General features: G+C 35.4%; 1 protein-coding gene across 3 annotated transcripts in view; it reads left to right on the top strand.

The window, feature by feature from the left end:
- The first annotated feature begins 1,865 nt into the window (after nucleotides 1-1,865).
- gas2l3 (growth arrest-specific 2 like 3) overlaps nucleotides 1,866-22,847 on the top strand; it is a 32,748-nt gene continuing 11,766 nt past the window's right edge. Inside the window, 3 exon segments of one of the 3 annotated variants that reach the window (NM_001045098.1) lie at nucleotides 1,866-2,005; nucleotides 18,604-18,659; nucleotides 20,535-20,712. In NM_001045098.1, coding sequence (NP_001038563.1) covers nucleotides 18,633-18,659; nucleotides 20,535-20,712 — 205 coding nt within the window. In that variant the 5' untranslated portion in view covers nucleotides 1,866-2,005; nucleotides 18,604-18,632. 3 annotated transcript variants of the gene reach the window in all.

The following is a 22,847-nucleotide window of genomic DNA, read 5'->3' as shown; positions in this document are numbered from 1 at the left end:
AGCTTTAAGATGTAGTTTTTATGCTGCTTTGAGTTATTTTAAGCATCTGGAATAAGATGTTGTTCATACTAGTGACTCACTCCCCCACAAAGACAACTCACAATGACTAAAACGCTGTATTTTGTTTCATTTTTCCTTGAATTATCATAATTATTTTTAAATAGCATTATGTGTGTGTGTATGTATATATATTATATATAAATGTATATCAAGGCAAAAACCATTTAGAAATGTAAAAAAGTAAATAACGCATTTAAAATGTAAGCACAGTGTCTAATTTAATATTTTAAATAATGTTTGTGAAAGTTAAGTCAAAACACGATTGAAATTATGTTCAACAGATTTATTTATCTACAAATTAAAAAGTATGTATAAGTTATATAAACTATAGGTTTTCAAGCATATTATATTTGAGAAAATGTGTGTATATATTTAGGTATAATATATGTGTGTATGTATTTCTATATGTATATATGTATTAATATATGTATTTCATATGTATATATATTATATTTGAGAAAATGTGTATGTATTTAGGTATACTAAATGTATGTATATGATATGAAATTATCTATGAATGTAAATATCTATGTAACGAAATCGTCATGTATATAGTTTCGTTTCCATGTGTGTGTGTTCACTATATATATATATATATATCTATATATCTATATATATATATATATATATATATATATATATATATATATATATATATATATATATATATATATATATATATATATAGAACTGGAATCGAAAAATGAATAAAGATTTTTATTTGGATCTGTCTTTTAAGCGAGGTGACTGTATGATTTCAAGTTAATTTAAACCATTTGGCTACAAGAAATTAAAAAATATACAGTTTTAATGGTATATATATATATATATATATATATATATATTTTTTTTTTTATATATATATATATATGTGTACACACACAGTACAGATAAACTCCGAAAATCTGACATGACATAATTACTTGCAATCTTGCTGTAACTATATATATATATATATATATATATATATATATATATATATATATATATATATATATATATATTTTTTTTTTTTTTTTTTTTTTTTTTTTGCTATAACAACAGGCCATTACAACAAATAAAAATACAAAACTGATAAAAGTATGGTACAAGCAATACAAATATTACTTTTTGCAACAAGAAAAATGAAACAATTTTAAAATAAGCATTCTAAAGGTAAAGCAAAAGAACGACAAAAAGACAAAGAGAGAGAAAAAGAAACAAAAACAATAAAGAGATAAATAAATCAATGAGGGCACATGACAAAAATAAAACAAACTAATGCAGAATATTAAATAAAGCACATGTTTTATAAGTTTTAATTGCTTTCTTGTTGTAAGAGTCTGATGATTTTTAAATACAGTTCCAATTCTCGTTTAAAAAATAACATTTTGGCTTACATTGAGTATATTAGCAATTGTGTATAAAAAACTTTCCAATAAATAAAATGAGGTTTATGCAGAAAGTTGAATTAAGGAAATGTTTTTCTTTAATATAAAACCCCAAAACAACAACTCTATAGCCTAAAGAAAAACAGTTATTTATTGGACAGTTATATATATATATATATATATATATATATATATATATATATATATATATATATATATATATATATATATATATATATATATATATTATGTCATGTCAGATTTTCGGGGTTTATCCATACTGTAATGCTTTAAAAAAGGGGAACCTCCCACCTACTCACTCGGCCCCGCCCCTCTCCATTGAGTCTTTTTTTTATCTGCGCTCTGATTGGCTGTTTTGAACCGCGAATCCCTCAGTCTCAACTGAACATTCCGAGGCGCGTGGAGGAACAGAACAGATCCAGCTGACGCGCGTCCACGGACACATCCACGCACAAGCGCGCGCACGCAGACCTGCCGCCGCGGAGCGAAACGTGGATCAAACAGAAGAAGAGACAACTACTCACAGACACAACAAACAAACACAACATACTCTGGTGAGTTTATTTATGCTACTTCTGTCAACCACATAACACCAAAACAAGCTGGAGTGGGAAAGTGAGTGAGGGACAGCGACGCAGAGAGAGACAGGAATTTGTTTATTTGATTATGTGCTTGTTTTTAAAGAGAATTTCCTTAGAAAAGGAAAATAAAATGTCAACAAAGCTGACTTGAGTGATAAAAGGAGCTCTTTGATGCTTATTTTTAGCAGTCATACTGAAATATGAGGGATGTTGCAGAGTTTTCCATGGAAAACGCGAGATGAATCACGAGCTGTTTGACAAATATAACACGTATAGGATTATATAGAGGTACAGCTGGTTTTATATTCGGATATTCAGACATTCTGCTCAATAATATAATTTCATAATAGTATTCTTTACAAATTTTAAATTGGAAAATTATATTAGCAGCCAGTGACTATTAAAGTACAACCATGTTTACAGTCAATTAGATTGTGTTGATGTTGTTTTGAAGTCCTACTCGCATGCTAATTCTGATTGAATATTTAAATTAGCGTGGTAAACAATATAGAGACAGTTAAATGAACAAATGTGCGAATATAAAACCAACTTTACCTCAGTTAGGATAATAGTCAATCACTTTTTTTATATATTTTTACTTAAATTAGACTTTATGTAGTAAGATGCTGAGATGTCAGATGAGTAACAGATGCACGTTTAAGTAAAAAGAGTGAGATCATAACAAAAATATGTCCTGTTTGTCACTGCAAAAATTGTTTTTTGTATTGTTTCTAGTCCAAATATTGGAAAATCCTTAAATCAAGAAGCATTTACCGGACAAGTGAAATATATTGTCTTGTTTTGAGCAGTAATATGTTAAAATGAAGAGAGTTTTACCTTAAAACAAGCTAAATAATCAGCCAATATGTTGTTGCTAGATCAGATAAGGCTGTTAAAAAAATAAATACTCATTTATTTAATTTCCCATTTATTATATTTTATTAACATCCACCCCAACCCTATACCCAACATCACAGTAATGTAAAAACTGTAGTTTTGCAGAGTATTATTTATGTTATTTATTAAATTACCCAATACATTGTATTTTATTAATGCCCACCAACCCTAAACCCAACCATCAGACTGTACTGTACTGTATTATTGTTGTAGTGTTACTGAAATGATGCTATATTGATGTGCATATCCACAGCTGTATCCCTTCTAGACTTTGCTCTGCTGATGGGGGTAAACAAAATAATATTGTTTTCGGTTTAATGATATTTAGCTTAACCCATTGACAGATTATTTAGCTTGATTTTAGAGAGAAACTCGCTTATATTTTAGATATATTTCTGAAAACAATACAAATACTGTTTGATTTAAGAATTTCTAGACTAGAAACGAGACTAAAATGCTAAGTAATAAAGGCATTTTTTGCAGTATAGCTGATGGATGTGATTATTTCAATGCTCATCTGAGCTTTAAACAGATCTATCCTGCAGACATATCTGTTGTGTGTATGTCCAGCAGCAGAAGAGAGCTAAACTGCAGGTGTTTCCTGATGTGAACTACAGCCGTAAAGATTTCAGCGAGTCCTTGAGCTCTGGCAGGGAATTTTGTTTATCACCAAAGACTGTCTTGGTCGCGCTGAACTGCTGTTGACAGGTTGAATGTGTTGGCGAACTATTTTAGGAAGCCGAAGTATTCTTTTGTGCCATGTATAGTGAATAACTTTCATTTACCTGGGTGGATTTGGTCTCAAGCGGCTTCAAATGGTAAATATCATAGCACAATGGTAGTAAATGGGTACATCAGGACACTCTGAAACCGTATCAATCATCAGTGTAGCATTTACTAGTTATTCCTTTACTGTTTTAACTGTTTTGCATACATATATCACTGCTTTTTGGTGTCTTGTTGTGTTTGTGTGTGAGCAAATGAGTGAATTTCAATGTGTGTGTGTGTGTGTGTGTGAGTTCTTGAAAGTGTACATTTAGTGTGTGTGAGTGTGTATGTGAGAGTGTTTGTAAGGGAGTGCGAGTGTGTGCGCGAATAAGTGCATTAGTGAAAGTTTACTGTAGTGTGTGTGTGTGCAAATGTGAGGGCGTTGTAGTGTGTGCGCACAAGTGAGTGTGCGTGTTTGTGAGTTTGTTTCAGTAAGTGTATAAGTGTGTGTGTGTGCATTTGTCCAAGTATGTGGGTGTGTGTGTGTGACCATTCGTGCGAGTGTGTAAGAGTGAGTGTGTTTGCAAGTGAGTGTTTGTGCAAATGTGTACATGTGTGTTTGTGAGTGTGTGCGCAAGTATGCGTTAGTACAAATGTGTGCAACTGTGTAGTGTGAGTGTGTGTGTGTGTGTGTTTGCAAGTGAGTGTTTGTGCAAATGTGTATTTGTGAGTGTGTGCGCAAGTATGCGTTAGTACAAATGTGTGCAAGTGTGTATGAGTAAATGTGTGTGTGTGTTTGCAAGTGAGTGTTTGTGCAAATGTGAACATGTGAGTGTGGAGTGAGTGTATGTGCAATTTGTTTATGTGTGTGTTTGTGCTTGTGAGTGTGTGTGTAAACACTACACACGTAAGCTGCCCCAGAATCACCCCATATCCTGCGCCTCCAGTGACCATCTGCCTGATCTGTGCCATCGGGGGGTTCTTGAGCTCCAGAGGAGGCTGAAGGGGGAAATCCTGAAATAAATGAGTGCTGGGATTAATTTCCCATGATCTCTGCTGCACATGCTGCTCATTGTTATGAATCTTGGACTACTGCTCCTTTATTAATGACCCAGCAGATGATTAGTGGGCCGGGGCGGTGCAGACCCTGTGCTGGTTAATTGTTAGTGTCTTATAACCTGTCGTTGTGTTACCATGACAGCGGCTTCTGTTTACATGATGCCATGAATAGAGCATCAGCAATGGTTTCAGGTGCATTGCTGCATCCCAATCCACATACTTATTATGTCCTAAAAAGTATGTAGTGTATGTTTTTGTGAATAAATAGTCAACTTAAGTGTGGAACAGAAGAGTATGCAAGCTTTGGCTTCTATTTTTGACTACTATTTAGGATGGATAGTATGCTAAATGAGACGCAGCACATGTTTTGTTGACTCCAGAGAGTTGTCTGTACTAGTGATGAGCTGAAGTATTGGTGTTTGGTTATTTGTGAAATTTAGATGGTGTGTTTTTAACAATATAACAGCTTATAACAATATACAATGCACTATTTTCTCCATACACATGTGTACACAGCACCTTATAGCCTGTTTATTCATAACAAATCTGTTCAATTTAACATTCAGATCTTGTTTGACTAACTGCATCTCTGTTTAATGTTTATCGTCTTTTTTTAATATTTATTTTGTGTTGACACTTGTCACTTTATTTTTTTTAAGCACACTTGGCAATAAAACTGATTCTGATTTAAATCCTGCTCAGCCATTAAATATGCACAGATAATCTTTAACCCTCTTAAAATCTTTCCACTACACAAAAGATCTATTAATATCATTATTTGTTTATTTAGAGATTGATCACCGAAAGCTTTTCTGTTTTTGTTGCAATGCTGTAAATGTAAGTTTTCTTCTTGAGATTGATCTGAACAGTATTAGTTGTTTGTTTTTGCACTTTGTCGTGGAGTTCGGTATGTATGATTTCTGAGTGATTGTGTTGAGGTTATGTTGAGTTTAGTTGGTGATGATGGAAGTTTCTGAAATGGTGCTTTGTTTTGTAATTGCAGAAGCATGATAATTCAATTCAATTCAGCTTTATTTGTATAGCGCTTTTACAATGTAGATTGTGTCAAAGCAGCTTCACATAAATGGTCATAGTAACTGGAACAGTGTGGTTCAGTAACTGTAACAGTGTGGTTCAGGTTTTAGTGTTTAAGTTCAGTTCAGTTCAGTTTAGCTCAGTTCAGTGTGATTTAATCATTACTGAGAGTTCAAACACTGAAGAGCCAATTCGTCGATGCGTAGCTCTACCAATCCTGAACCATGCGAGGCAGTGGCGACAGCGGAGAGGGAAAAAAAACAGTGTTTCACCCCTTTTCTCCTTCTTTTCAATAGGGATTAGACTTCAGAATGTGCAAATCGCAAAGCCGATTTTATGCATGACGGACAGTTTGTTTAGATGACAACTTTGTACTAAAAATGGAAAAGTTTTACTTGATGATGATGACGACAGTGTTAGAAAATGATCCCTATTGACACAGACATGTGAAAATATCTAAATATGCATGCGTGTTCAGTATGCTAAACTAGTAGTTGGCATCAATGTCACTTTGTAAAGAAATAGATTATGAGCAATTCCATGCAAGAAGGAAATTATTATTTTCCAAGAAGAAAATTAAGTTTACAACAAAACACCGAAACCGTTTCTATGTTGTTTCTGTTAGCAAATATTTTACAGTGCGTTAGAAATACAAAAAAATCTATCTGTTAATGTTTTTAAACTATTTTATTTGATTTACCAAAGTCAGTCGAGTGGCAATTTCACATCAGTCACATCCATAACAGAGTTTTTTCATCATAAATGCAAAAATATAAAATAAAATTAAAATCAATCCTGTTTTCTCAATAGTGAGCAACTCTTACACTTTTGATTTGCATTATTTTTGGTGTTGTGCAGTTTAATTCACAGAATTTCTCCAAAGTATGTTGTAGACTGTAAACTTGCAGACTTTTTTGGTCACATCCATAACACATCTTTATTTTCCTCATTTAAAACACAAAACATGTTTACAGACTGATGTTTCTCTGATCTTATAACTCTGTGGTGAGTTGTTCTGGACAATATAAACAGATGTTTCAATATAATGTTAACGTATACTGTCTACGTGAATTTATGTTTTGAGTTTTTACTGCAAAAGTCACATCCATAACGCTGGAACTGCTCTTATGCATCTGTACACACACATAATAATTCAGTTCAATTCATCTTTATTTCTATAGCACTTTTACAATGTAGATTGTCAAAGCAGCTTAACACAAGTTTTAGCAAATTGAGGCCGTGGTTGTCCAGTTTGCAGAGCTAAAGTTCAGTTCAGTGTGATTTAAATGTCACTGCTGAAAGTCCAAACACTAAAGAGCAAATCCATTGATGCATGATATATGCATGAGGTCAACGTTTTCACAGGAATCAAAGTTTTGCAGTGCACAAAATATTTTCAGGCCAACAGAAATGCCACTGGCATCAAAGTGAATAGCCAAAAAGTCTTGCATATCCAACATTTTGATGAATTACAAGCCAAGCATGTTTGGGTTTGTCTTTTTTTTTGGAGCAAATGCTTGGTGTTTTAGGCAGCTCGCTAAGATGCATTCAATGTTTCATAATAATAATAATAATAATAATAATAAAAACACTTTTTGTTAAATGATGATTTTCTAAACATCCAAGGTATGCATGACATGATAACCGTTTCAAGGTACAGCGCGGTTTGAAAAAGTCAAGGTTTTAAAACTGTACATTTTCTGCAATACCATTCCTAAGGGATGTGTACATCTTTTTATTTACTTTTTTGTTTGTTTGTTTTTTAGGACAACAGTATCTCCAGCAGAAAAGATGCTGTTTTAAATCTGTTTTTGAAACATGAAGACAGCAGAATCAGTGTTTTATTCAGCCTGACACGTTTACTGTTTCAAAATATTCTAAATGTTTCTTAAAATAAAATAAACTGTGTTCAAAAGGGGAAAAAAGGTTTTGTGTTTTACCCAGACACTTTAAAAAAATATTTTTATCCAAGATTATCATATGCGAATGTTATACCGACCCATGCCTAATCCACACACAGGGTAAACGTATATTTTTATGTTTTATATTTGCACTAATTTCAGGTGTTGCTTATTAATTGTTACTGTTTTGAATATGTTTTATTAGGCAGACTTCACTGTAAAAATACTATGTTCCACACAATTCCTTTGTTGTGCCAACACAAATTGATGGAGTAAACAGAATCATTTTAAGTCATCAAAATTTAAGTAATCATCAAATTTAAGTTCTGTCGTAAAAAACCTTAAGAATTGTGTTGTTTCAAATGTGTTTTGAATGACTTGTTTTAACAAGAAGCAAAAGTCCTTTCTTTGAGTGATGCACCAATTAAATACAATTATTATGATTATTATTATTATTATTATTAACATTTTTAGTAAATGGCAATGAACAGACTAAATCTAACAGCATTATGATATTGCACCTCATATGCAAATCGTTATATGTAAATGCACAAATAAAGTAAATGTAATGTACACAGTTTGTTCACCCTGTGACCGTGTTTATTTTAGGATTACCAGTTCAAATCTTGGCCTTTTATTTTCGTTATTCATCATTAGTGCATTCACTGATAAGGTGGCAGGTGTAAAAGAGTGGTTTTACTCTGGTTTCTGGGGGAAGGGCTTCTGACCCATGGTTTATCAGACGCCCCATCCTTTCTGGGAGCATTAATTCTGTGTGTGTGTGTGTGTGTGTGTGTGTGTGTGTGTGTGTGTGTGTTGATGGCTGTGCCTACTAATGAAAGCAACTGACAGGCCAATTAAGATCACAACCAAAACACAAAAGAGCAGGAAAGGGAGGGACTTTGATTGATGGCCGGCTTTTTTGGGACCCATGTGCAAGCCACTGGTGCATGCACATACAAACACACATACGCATGCATGCATACACGCATGTGCCACGTGTCTGCAGGGAGGAGGAGCAGGCGGGATGTGTCTGAAAGCGTGATCCTCTTAAACGTGATTATGTGATGACCTGAGGAACCACGCGGACACCCCCAGCACTCGCTCGCTTTGTGTGCTCGTTTTTAATTAAAGGCACAAATCGACTGTAACTCACGCAGACCTTCATTATAATGGGATTATGATGTTGGAGTGCTTTGTGTTTTCTGTCATGTCGCGCCCAGCCTCATTTCTGCTTTAGAAGTCACTGTCTGTGTTTTGCTTGTTTTTGTGGGCGTGCACTTTAATTAGGATGGTGATGATGCAAGCAAATCGTCTGCTGAGAAGTTGCTCATGCTTTGATTTGTTTTGTGATTTTGGCTGACAGTTGAATTGGTTGTAGATAGGACAATGAGACGATGTTGGACAAACTGACAATATTGGACAGTATTGCGATTTATGAATATAATTTCACAAGATTAATTTATTTGGAAAGAATTCATACATTTACATTGATTGGGGGGATTATGTAGAGGAGTACATCTGCATAAAATAGTCAAAATTATCCAATTATATTTTTTAAATGTAAAACATTAAAGCACAGATACAATAAAACTAACTTAATAATGAAATAAACAAAACTGAATGATTTTCTGGAGAATTAAAGTACGGAAATTCAATAATCAGAAGTAAAATAACACTGTAGTCCTCATTGTACACTCAGAAATAAAGGTACAGGAGCTGTTACTGGGGCTGTATCTTTTTAAAAGATATATATTTGTACCTAAATAGTCCACAGTGGTACCTAAAAGGTGCATTTGAGCTACCATTGAGGTACAATTATGTACCTTTTGAAAATGTACTGCCCCAGTAACAGCTCCCGTACCTTTGTTTTTGAGTGTATCAATAATGAAACCATTATAATATTGAATTAAAGTGACAAGCTTTCTGATTTTTTGTGCTTAAATGGTTAAATTTTGGTTGAAATCGTACAGCCACAGGCTTAAACAACACATCAAAATTCCCTAACTGCATCAGAACGGCAGAGTCACTCGCTGTTTTCAAGAAACGACTAAAAACTCAACTATTTAGTCTCCACTTTCCTTCCTAATCTGCAATTGCCTTTCTGGATATACCACTAACTGTACCCAAAAAAAAAAAAGTACTAATACTTTCCTTCTTAGACTTTACAGACCTGAAACTTGCCTACAGCACTTCTTCATTGTTGCTCTTATAGTTGTGTAAATTGCTTCCTTGTCCTCATTTGTAAGTCGCTTTGGATTAAAGCGTCTGCTAAATGACTAAATGTAAAATTAAAATCATTCACTCAAGATTAAAGTTTTATTTAAAAAAAATTTTTTATTGAGTTTAACAAGACAATACATTATACAATAAAACAAAGGAAAAATTACAGTGTCTTATTTTTCTTATTTTCCCACTATCCCCTTGAAATCAAATAAATTAAAACATTTAAATTTAAACAAACATATCCTCTAAAAGAAATAATAATAAATTAAAAATAAAATACAAGAATTAAAATAAATTGTTAAACAACATAATAATAAATGAACAAGTTTACGATAAAAGCAAAAAAATTAAATAAATAAATAAAATTATAATAATAACAACTGAAAAAATAGTAATTGAAAGTTCACTTTAAGGAGTCAATATTTCCTCTTTCCAATTAATGACTGTTTATTAGATCTGATATCGGCTAAACAAGGTAAGCCTTTGATATAGTCTAAAACAGGGTTCCAGGTCTTGTAAAGATTTGAGAGATCCTGCAAGTAAACATCTTAATTTTTCAAGTTTTATGTAACTAAAAAATTCTCAGATCCACATGTCATGTGATGGAGGAATCACCTGTTTCCATTTGATAAGAATGGCTCGTCTAGCTAGAAGAGTAGAAAAAGCAATAACTTGACGAGATGCAACAGTCAGGTCAACTCTCTCTAGATTAAAGTTAAACTCAGCCAAGAATCCACAAATCACATCTTATAAATTTTTCCCTGGTTTACTTATAACTCCAGATCACTTTGCAGATCCTGTGATGTGACTATTGCAGATTCGCACATTATTGATGGTGAAGCCAAATATTGTACATCCCTAGTTGTCGGATAAAAATAAGTTCATGCATTACGTTTCAAATGTTTTACTTTCTGTATAACTCACTTAGAATTTCAGTCCATGATTTATAAATCAGAAGTAAGATGTGTGAAAAAGTACTGTAATGAATTACATTTAATTACTGATCCGAATGCTTTAAGACTCCACGAACAACAACAGTACGCACAGAAATAAAAGTATAGCTCGTTTTATGCAATTTTTTTTATTAGTTTGATGCATTCTTGTTCTGTTTAAAGCTTCACAGCTATTTGTCACAGTCTTTTTTTAGGCATCTGTTAGATAATTACTTCAGAAAATATTATATTATATAATATGAAATATTAATGGATAGTTCACCCAGAATTTTGTTTGACATTTGCACATCATTCAGATCATATAACGTCTTTCTTCAGACTAAAGTTTTAAAATACCCAAAAAGTAGATTATAAATGCATGTAAATGTATTAGTTCATTCGTTATCTGAAACCTTTATTACTTTCTTTGTTCTCTTTGATGGTTGACGGCTATGTCGCAATCTACATTTCAGTATCTTCTGAATGTGATTTTCATAAAAGGAGTTATGTGATTAGGCCTGTAAATTTAAATTGTTGTGTCTTAAAGGGATCATTCAGTCCAAATTTAGAGCTCTGTCATGGTTTACTCATGCACCATAAAACTAGTCCATTATGTAATCAGACTTTTTTTGTTGTTGTTTTTTTGTTCATAACACTGTCCTGAAATCTATATAATTATGACACGACTAGTTATGAATGTGAATGAGATTTTATGCGTGCTTATGATACTGTCAATTGCTCAGTTATGTAATTTTAAATGCAAAGATGACACTGTTTGTTATGAGAGCTTGACATGAACAAATACATCACAAGCGATCTTCCTCTGTCATGACAGCTTGACCTTTATGAACATGATTGCCATGAGGCTGTTATAATTGTCATGAATATTTTTCTGATCACATTGTCAATGTATTTATTATTAAAATGTCTCATTAAAAGTGTCGTTACACTGTTAAATCATTTTTAAGTGCATCATTACTATTTAATGACATTTTAATAACAAATTCAGCTTTTACAACTGTAGTTGAGGTCAAATACAATATTAATGACGCTGTTATAAAATCCTTGATCTATTTATAATGTCTTCATGACTGTCATGTTTATGAGAGATTTATGACAAGCTTTGTTGTCTTGGTAATGTCAAGTTGTCTTGACAAACACAAAAACAGCTTTAATGTATTTGTTTATGTCAAGTTGTCATAGCGAAGTGTCATCTTTGCATTTAATATGTAATACTGAGCGAATGACACTTAATAACAATTGATATAAGCATGCGTAAAATCTCATTCACAATCATGTGTGCTACGTGTTTAAGATGTTAAATAATTAAATGGATGATACGTAACAATCAGTGAGTCCATTGATGCTGGGTGAATATGGAGAAGACACAAACGCTTGATAAGTGAAACAAAAAGTAAGTATTTATTAATGGATAATGTCAAACAATGAATATGAGATGGAAGATAAATGTAATTTTAAATAATTGAATTAAATAAAGAAAAATAGGAGTGTTGCCAAAACAAAGAAATAAATATAACAAAACGATCTAACTAAACCCCAACCCACTAAACTGACTGATCAAAGAAAATGCAGAAACAAAACCGTAATCTTCAGCACGTAGCTTAACTAAACTTCATAATTCGCAAACATAATTACACATGAGGCAACGCCTCCATTAACTAACTAATCAAAAATTATATTAAGCTGCTCGCATTACTAGAATTCTCGTAAAGTACACGCTGTTAGCCATTAGCAAAACAAGATCTCAGGTAATCCAATTCTCATAAAGATCGTTCATATTCTCACTATACATTAACCTGAGCAGCACAAGTTTAACTGATAAATCCATATCAACAAAGAGAAAACTAGAACACAGCACTCGCAAACAAACCAAGCGGAACAAACAAGTCAACAGTCCGGCCGACACAAGTGAGGAGATTGGCGGGCCAAGCGCTCCTCCAGAACAGCGCAAGCGCACGGGTTTGTACTGCGCGGACCCAATCCTTATTAGCGCCGATTGAGTGACAAAGGTGAATGACAGCTCACTCGACCAATGGTAGCACACCTGAAACAGGATAGGACCACAACAAGAGAGAGAGAGAGAGAGAGAGAGAGAGAGAGAGAGAGAGTAAAGAGCGCAAAATAATAAACAAACAACAAAATACCACAAAACATACGTGAAACGTAACAATGTGTCTTATGAACACTCCCTTTAACAAAAAAAAAAGTGGTACCTTATTTTATGGCACATGAGTAAACGATGACAGCTCTAAATTTGGGGTGAACAATCCCTTTAGGACAAAACAAATACAATTTCCAGCCATATATACTTCCTTTAATAAAAAAAGAAGGTCACATTCAAGCAGTAGGCATGGGACGATAACCGTAAGGTATACTGCGATTTGGAGAAGTCAAGGTTTAAAAACCACCAAAGTTTTCTGCTATACCGTTCCTAAGGTGTGTGTTAGATTTATTTATTTTTTTACCGCTTTTTTAGGACAGTGTCTCCAGCAGAAAAGATATGCAAACATGCTTTTTTAAATTATAAAGAAATCTGTGTTTTTGACAATAATGAAGTTTTCTGAACTAATTTCGAGAAGAGCTCGTGATATGATTGATCGCGGCTGACATCACACCAATAATTATTGCTAGTCCAACCAGATTTCATTGCTAGACCAATCAGATGAATTCTAGCCTCCAATAAATAAGCCAAGTCATCTTACCTTCCTGATCTTTGTTTTTGAAGAAACCCCCCCATCTACCCCATCCACTCCACCTTTTTCCATGCTACATGACCAGGCGGGAGCTCAAGTATCTCCCAGTTCAGGGATCTCTCCTGGACAGCATGACAAATCTAATAATTTATATCAAGCGATAGCTAAGTGTGAACTCTTGAAATGAAGATATCAGAAGTCAATGATTCATTTGAGTTATTCAGCCAGACATGTTTACCGTTCCAAAATATTATAAATGTTTCTTAAAATCAAATATATTTTGTTCAAAGTAATGTAATGTGTATTTATATAGCGCATTTATTGTGTATGGCCATACACCCAAAGCGCTTTACAATCATGAGGGGGGGGTCTCTCCACACCACCACCAGTGTGCAGCATCCACTTGGATGGTGCGGTGCCAGTGCGCTCACCACACACCAGCTGTTGGAGGAGTGGAGAGACAGTGATAGAACCAATTCGGTGGAAGGGGATGATTGAGAGGCCATGATCGTAAGGGCCGATAGAGGGACTTTGGCCAGGACACCGGGGTTGCATCCCTGCTCTTTCACGAGAAGTGCCATGGGATTTTTAATAGTCAGGACCTCGGTTTAATGTCTCATCCGAAAGACGGCGCCCACTGACAGTATAGTGTCCCCTTCACTTTTACTGGGGCAATAGGACTCACGCAGACCACAGGTTGAGCGCCCCCTACACTAACACCACTTCCAACAGCAACCTAGTGTTCCCTAGTGGTCTCCCATCCAGGTACTGACCAGGCTCAGCCCTGCTTAGCTTCAGTGAGTAACCGGTCTTGGGCTGCAGGGTGATATGGCTGTGGCAAAGGGGAAAAAAGGTTTTGTTTTTTACCTAAAAATAATTTATTTTTTTAGAGCAGTAATCACAATACCGTGAAACCGTGATATTTTTATCCAAGCATATCATCTTATACCGCATGCTTATTCAGCAGATACTGAAATGTAGATTGTGACATAGCTATCAACCATCAAAGTGATCACAGATGATGAAGAAACTAACATATGGCTTCAGACACAGCATGCACATGTGTTTAGTAATCTACTGTTTCGTCATTTTAAACCTGAGGTCAGAAGACAGACAGCAATATAATTCTGTTATTTTTCTTCTATGTTCCCTGAAGCAAACATTTTTAAAAGCATTCGTGACCACATGTGCAAATGTCAAAAATAATTTCTGGCTGAATATGAACACCTCTTCCATTAAAGTGCTGTTTTTGTCACCATCATCTGTTGAGAATGTGTTAAATATCTCTATATTAAGGTAATTGCATGATGACGGCATTTTAATTTCACCGTCAACAAGCCTGCTTTAAAGAGACTCTGTGAAACACGTTCAGTTGTAAATAATCTCGTAGTGGAGTGGTCAGACGCGTCTCTGCTTTACTGACGGACTCTTTATTTCCACGTTGGATATGCTCTGACGGAGGAATGTGGCCCTCGGGACTCCGCCACCCACTTCATCAGCCACACACATCAATTCTGGGTTTTGTGCTGTTTCTCATCTCCTCCGCCGCTTGACATTTTGTGGGCTTGAATGCACAGAAGATCGAGTCTCGTGCTGTTTTCTCCAGTAATGAACTCATTCTCTCGCTCTCGCTCCTGTTTCATGTCTGGCTGGAGAGAGAAAGCTGTTGTTCATTCTCTTGCTGCCCTTCAGAAAGAAAAAAATTCAGATTCTTTTGTGTGCTGTCATGGAGGAGTTTGTTGTGGAGGATTGTGCACTTTGCCAACTGACAGACGTTGGACTGTGTGTGCGTTTGCACTGGATTTAGTGGTTTACAGGGACAGAAATTTGTGACATGGGTGTGACTTAGTTGTACTCTAGTAATGTGGTTTAAAAGGACATGCTTTTTGTCCTCGTAATTCAAAATGCTTAATCACACTTAAAGGGAAAGTTCGGCCAAACATGAGTTTCTTTCTTCTACTGAACACAAAAGTAAATATTTTGAAGAATGTTGAAATCCTGTAACCATTGACTTGCACAGTAGGAAAAACAAATGCTACAAAAGTTATTGGTTATACAGTAGGTTTTCAGCAATATTCAAAATATCCTCTCTTTTGTTTAACCGAGTCAGTAAAGAAGCTTGTAAAGGTTTAGGACCATTTGAAAGGAGTAAATCGTGAGTTTATTTTCTAAGCGTGTATATTGCACCCCCTCATTAATTATGTATGCATGTGTATGAAATTGCAACGTGATTGGCTGACCAAGTGGAGGAGTGTGTTCCTCTAATGCACCAAAAAACTTGGTTCGAGATAAGGTGTCCTTATAATACACAAACTTTGTGTGTGTGTCTGTCTGTCGGTCGTTTTAGTGGTTTACGCGGATCGAAATTTGGATTTTGACATGGGTATGACTTTGGTTTTTATGGTTTATGAGGACATGTTTTTGTCCTCATAATTCAAAATGCTTAAAAATCACGTTTAAAGGGACAGTTCACCTAAAAATTTTAATTCTGTCATTATTTACTCTCTCTTCACTTGTTCCAAACCTTTATGAGTTTATTTCTTGTGATATTTTGAAGAATGTTGGAAACCTGTAATATTGACTTCTAAAGTATTTGTTTATCCTACTGTTGAAGTCAATAGTTGCAGGTTTTCAGCATTATTCAAAATATCTTCTTTTGTATCTGTAGAGAATCATGTGACTTAAGGAAAAGTAAATAATGAGTAAAGTTGTATTTTGACATGGGTGTGACTTAGTTGTACTCCATTAATGTGGTTTATGAGGACATGCCTTTTGTCCTGGCAATTCAAAATGGTTAATCACACTTAAAGAGACTAAAGCTGGATTTATACTTTTGCCTGGCGCCGTATCGCGCACCTTTGCTGACTGCGCGCACACCTCGCAAAATTAACAAGGCTTTTATACTTGCCGCGTTCGCCATTGTGATATTATTTAAAACAACAAGGGGCAGTCAATAGAAGCCCACCGTAAAATCAGATGGATAAATGGAGAAGTAGAAAGTTTCCAGAACTATCATTAATATCATAATTATTTTTATTATAAATTATTTTAATGATCGTAGGGATTTTTATAACCATTCAAGATTTTTTTTTATTACACTTTGATGCATCACTTGCTTTTGTTCATATCTCAGACAGTTTTGCCTTTTAAAGTTTATTAAAATATTAATGACAACAGAACATGAGTTGCTCTACAAATATATTTTTATTATGACAAGAATGAAAGCAATAAAAAAAGTACACTTACTAAATAAAATAGAGATGTTTTTTTTTTTTTTTTTTTGGATTTAGCCCGCTCCACAATTCACACAATACTGTCTGGGTAGTTTCTGTCCAATACTTAATCTAAAAAGGCAATAATGGTCCAGCATTCCTGACCAAAATCAACAATAAAGCCTAGAAAAGCAGGGCATCAGTGTATTGTAAACTGATAATAATTCTGTGACTTCATTATAGTTTAACTCAAAACTGCAATATTTAATCAGTGTTATACCCAAGACTGATAAACATATTTCTGTAATTGTCTACCGGGGTCTCTACTTCTTTCCATGGACTCTGTTGGTTTTAACAAACTTATCTTTTAGGTTTTTCCAAACCTTTTAACAAAAACTTTCTCCTTTCTCATGGCTGTTGCAAGTTCTAGCCAAGAATTATTGATCATTAGTTGATCTCGGATAGGATCACGGATCATAAAGGTGCCCGCACAGTCGTACTGTTTCAGACAAAATCTCTTCAGAGTGTTTCATATTCAACTCAAATCAAACTCAAATCGCACTGTTCGCTCGAGTCTCCAAAAAACCATGCGCACCGCCAGACGAAATCATGGCTCGCGCACCCAAAGCGACATTACATTTAAAGGGACAGTTCACCCAAAAATGAATATTCTGTCATTATTTACTCTGCCTTCACTTGTTCCAAACCATTTATGAGTTTCTTGCTTGTGTTGAACTCAAGAGAGGATATTTTGAAGAATGTTTGAAACTTGTAACCATTGACTTCCATAGTATTTGTTTATCCCACTGTGGAAGTCAATGGTTACAGGTTTTCAGCATTATTCAAAATATCTTCTCTTGTGTTCAATAGAACTCATAAAGGTGTATATAACCACTTGAGGGAGAGTAAATAATGAGTAAATTAAAATTTTTGTGTGAACGATCCCTTTTTACTTTCAAAGTGTGTGTCTGTGTGTGTGTGTGTGTGTGTGTGTCTCTGAATGAGGGGGTTGTAACAATAGAGGCATTGTGAATGCTTGGCTGGGATTGGATGGGGGTTTGCTGTGCGGCTTCATTAGTCGGTCTCTCGCGCGCTCGTATCCTCTGTCAGTGTGTGTGTGTGTGTGTTGGGATTTACTGCGCTGAGGTGTTTCTGGTGTGTCAGGTGGAGTTTCTGCTGGATCCCTGCTGCGAGTGTGTGTGTGTTGCTCAGGTGAGCGTCTGATGGAGATGTTGTCAGTGCTTTAGGATTCACGTGAGTGTGTCATTGACCGCGTGTGTGTGTGATGAAGTGGCATCTATGTGATTGTGTATGTGTGTGTACTTGTTTTTCTATCACAGTGGGGACTTAAATCTGAATGCGCAGACTCTTGTCATCTTCATTGATGTAAACATGCTTATAAATAATACAGAATGACATATTTTGAAAATGTAAAAAATGCTTAGAGGGGGAAATATACAGTCTGTGCAATAACATCTTTTGGGCTATATGGGAAGCCCCCATCGGGATATGAACGTGTGTGTGTGTGTGTGTGTGTGTGTGTGTGTGTGTGTGTGTGTGTGTGTGTGTGTGTGTGTGTGTGTGTGTGTGTGTAACTAAATGAGACATTGGCTTTGTTTCCTCAGCTGTGCTCATGTTGACTGAACTGTCTTAATCTTGCCGCTTCTCTCTGGTATTTGGTCACAGTGATTTACATCTCTTCTTCATTCTGTATGACATTGTTTTAATCAAAATATTCTTCATTTATTAAAAAATAAGCTGCATGCAATAAATTTCATCCTCTAATTGGAGTTTAAGCTGTCATGTACTGTGTTTAGGAGTGTTTACAGGAAATGCGTGTCCTGTCTGAGCTGCTTTTTAACGGTGTTTTGTTTGTCCCTCTTTCAGAATGTGGACGTGAATCTCTTCTGTACCTAATGATGGCGGTTCAGGCTGGTTTGCAGGTATGATCATAATCTTTCTTGTATTTTGTGTGTGTCTTTGGAATCAGCTGTGAGATAAGATGCAGAATGAATTCAGACCTGCATCTTCATTTGTTTAGTTTGAATGTGATTGAACATGAGCTGGTTTGAGACTAGTTTTATGCTCACATGACGTATGGGATGCTAATCACTATTGTCTTATATAAAATGCATGTCTTATAACCCAACTCACCCACATGCAAACACTCTCCTGTTTAATTAGTCTGAGTCTTTGTGCACGAGCTGAAGAAACACTCCATATGTGTGTTACTAGGAGCCTGAAGCTCTCTCTCTCTCTCTTTCTCTATTTCTCCTGGGAGTTTAATGCATGTGTGGGAACAGCAGGGTCCATGTGCACAAACTAGAGGTTATGGGATTTCTGTCAGGATGTCCTGCATGTGTTTGATTTGTAAAACAGGCTTTCGTTTTTCAGTCGTTCCCAGCACAGCAGTGTGGTTTGGGCTCGTTTAAAGATGTTCATCTAGAGAATATGTTAGTGATCTGTTTTAGGTTGTGTGCTTCAAACAGATGTTCAGCCTCTTTAGGGCCCATATGAACTGAAGAAATGAGATATTATTATTGTTATGTGTTAACAGCGGCATTGTTAGTATCAAATGTTTGAGGGTTTGTAAATTATTCTCAAGTTTTGTACTGTGCAAAGTAGGGCTGGAAAAATCTGACATTGCAATATTTTGTTTTGCAATTGCATAAATTACAAGCAAAAATAAATAAATACATAAACTGTTTTTTGGTTTTCTGAAAAGTCCAGTATTGAAGAAAAAACAGTATTGAAGTACAGAAATTTAACAAATTATAAATAACATGGTCATCATTGCATATATATATATATATATATATATATATATATATATATATATATATATATATATAATAATATCCTTTTGATCTTTAATAAATAATCCAATCCTGCGATGCGACTGTTGCAGATACACACATTGCGATATCGATGCTCAAATGATATATTGTGCAGCCCTAGTGTAAAGCAGAGTTAGTGTTTAGATATAAGAGGGTTGTTTTGTCTAGTGATGCACTAAAAATATAATTTTCTGCCGACAGTGAAATTACATGCCTCTATTTGCATGCATTGTTTGAATTTGCATGCATGTCGTATGTTATGCATGTATGTTTTCTGAGCGTTTTGCTACATGCATGTTTTCTGAACTTGTAGCAAATTTGAGCTTTCGTGGCTACCGTAGTTTTCAGCTCTACAAAAACACTGAAATTACTGTGCATTGCTAGTTTTGTTTATTTTTTTCCCCATTTATTTATGCTTTTCGATTGCGTTATGGGAGCTTTAACTTCCTTCCAACAACTTTTAACCCTAAAAAGTTTAAAAAAGTGACTTTTATGAAATTTTTTTAATAGTTTCTAGTTATATCTTATACTTTCTACTATTTTAAACTACTAAAATGTCACTAAAAGTCACTTTGTTAAACTGTAAATAAATGGAAAACACTTGTGAATCACAAAATACAGAAACTTTACAATACTTTACAAACTGTACGTTACACAAATCAAATAAATTTTCATATTATTCATATACATTGCAACTTGCTGAAATTCATATAAGGATGGAGTACACACACACACACACACACACACACACACATTTATTTATTTATTTACATAAGTAAATAAACTCTGTGATTGGCCTTATGTTTGTCAGCTTCACTTTTCTCGGAGTGAAACGGTCTTGATTTCACATTGCTCACCATATTTCTGGAAAGGGGTGTGGAGTTTATGTGAGGTGTTCATTCTCAGAAGAGTGTGTGTTTTCTTTTTCTGTGCATCATCGGTTGAAATGGGTTGTTGAATGATCTCTTCCTCTGGTTTCAGGCTTGGTACGGTGAGAAGTTTGATGTCCCGTTACAGAGCCCTCGTGGTCCGCGCTCTCCCCGTCCTGGCCCAGGTCTGACTGATGTGTTCCAGTATGACCAATGGTTGGCCGTGCGGCACGAAGCCACGCTGGTGCCCATGCAGGAGGACCTCGCCATCTGGCTTAGCGGCATGCTGGGTAAATAAAATAAAAACAATGGGTTATTGACATGACATTGCATTGTTCATCAGATTTACACATTTTTGAGGTATGTGGTTGCAAACCATTTATATGGGCTAAATTAAAAAAATATATATAATTGAGTAATGTTCAACTTCATTTGTTTATTTAAATTCAGCCCATTTATATTGTTTGCAACCACTTGCCTTAAAAAATGTAGTAAATCCAATGAATCAAACATGACAAACATTTATATTATTGTCATCATTTAAAACGCAGTAAATAGTTGAACATTTCTTCGTCTTCTTTGAACCTCTCGGTATAAAAACTACTGCTGTATTACCTTGATCTTATTAGTCAGTGGGCATCGGGTTCCTTATGAATCAGCCAATTATACAGAGAACTTTATTTAGTTGAAGGACCCCATTCATGATCATGTGTCTGAAGCGCCCTGTAAAGCCCATGACCTGCATATGTTCAGTTTTTGTCTGTCAAACAGCATCAAATTGTTCAGTTTTGTTGTGCTTCAGTGTGACGCCACTATTTATTGAAAATGTCCAGTAGGACAGGGATAAAAACAAACATTTTTTATAATCTCATATAAATTAAATAGCATTATATGAAGATTAGCGAAGCAGTGGCGCAGTAGGTAGTGCTGTCACCTCACAGCAAGAAGGTTGCTGGTTCAAGCCTCGGCTCAGTTGGTGTTTCTGCAGGGGCGGTCTGGGACAAAAATTCAGCCCTGGCACTGAAGCCACACAAATTAGCACACCGACACAAATTACCACACCGACACAGCCCCACCCACGGACACGCACATACACTATTAATTTTGGTGTACAGATGGTGAAATAATATGATATTCTCGCCAGATTTTGATCATGTCCAGGTAACCTCGGATTGGGTCGGCCCATCTTGAAACCAGGCGGCAATTGCCGATTGGGCCAAATGCTTAACATTAATTATTATTATTATTATCATCAACATAATAGCATCTAGCAAGAGATAAAAGCTGTCTGCACTTAAAAACAATACATATTTAAAAAAATAAAATAAAAAAAACCTGACCGGCCCACATTTAAAAATGGGTCCGGCCCTTCTGCCATTTGCCAGAATTGCCAGATGGCCAGTCCGCCCCTGCGTTTCTGTGTGGAGTTTGCATGTTCTCCCTGCGTTCGTGTGGGTTTCCCCCACAGTCCAAAGACATGCGGCACTGGTGAATTGGGTAGGCTAAATTGTCCGTAGTGTATGTGTGTGTGTGAATGTGTGTGTGGATGTTTCCCAGGGTTGGGTTGCAGCTGGAAGGGCATCCGCTGCATAAAAACTTGCTGGATGGGCTGGCGGTTCATTCCGCTGTGGCGACCTTGGATTAATAAAGGGACTAAGCTGACAAGAAAATGAATGAATGAATGAATGAATGAATGAATGAATATGAAGATTAGTGTCCAATAATAAAAATAAACCGCTCTAACACTACTTGCATATTATTAAGTGTTGTTTTTCTTCACTTTTGCTGTGTAACCACAAATTTAGGGTACATTTCAGTAACAGTGTTTACAAAAAACTGTGAAATAAGAAAGTGAGTGACACTTTAATTTCCCTCCATCATCAGACTTCACAAATATTTCAATTTGTTTTTCAAAAATGGTGCTTTGTTTGTCAACAACCTTAATATATTTGTGTCTCACCCTCGGTGTTTGTACGCAAAGAAATCCTGCTATTATTAGCCTAAACATTTTTTTTCCTTTCCTGAAACATAAAGCCTCGTATATGGAGCACAGAAGTGTGGGAAACTTTGTTTAATGCTGATATATAACTCCCGAAACAAGAACTCAATCTCCCAGTCTTTGTGTAGTAATGGAGGGTGTTGGCTTTACCTGTCTGTCTACATGCGTTCACTCCAGCCTAAAGGAAGACAGTCGCCCGTAAAAGCTTGCTCACCCATAAACCCATTGCTCTGTTTGTTTCTGTTTCTGAGATTAAGTCCTTGTAATCCTATCGTCCGATAATACGCTGAGCATGTTGTGGAATTTGAGCAGAATACTGAAGTGTGACTGCTTTGTGCTGTCGACCTTGTTTGTTGGGCTGTGTGTTATTACAGAAAAATGCAGTATGTGATAGCAGGCTAAGTAATGTGATATTCGATATGATAT

The sequence above is a fragment of the Danio rerio genome, chromosome 4 (assembly GCF_052040795.2).
Source record: "Danio rerio strain M-AB ecotype USA chromosome 4, GRCz13ab, whole genome shotgun sequence".
NCBI classification, from domain to species: domain Eukaryota; kingdom Metazoa; phylum Chordata; class Actinopteri; order Cypriniformes; family Danionidae; genus Danio; species Danio rerio.
This window is presented reverse-complemented; position numbering and strand designations above follow the sequence as displayed.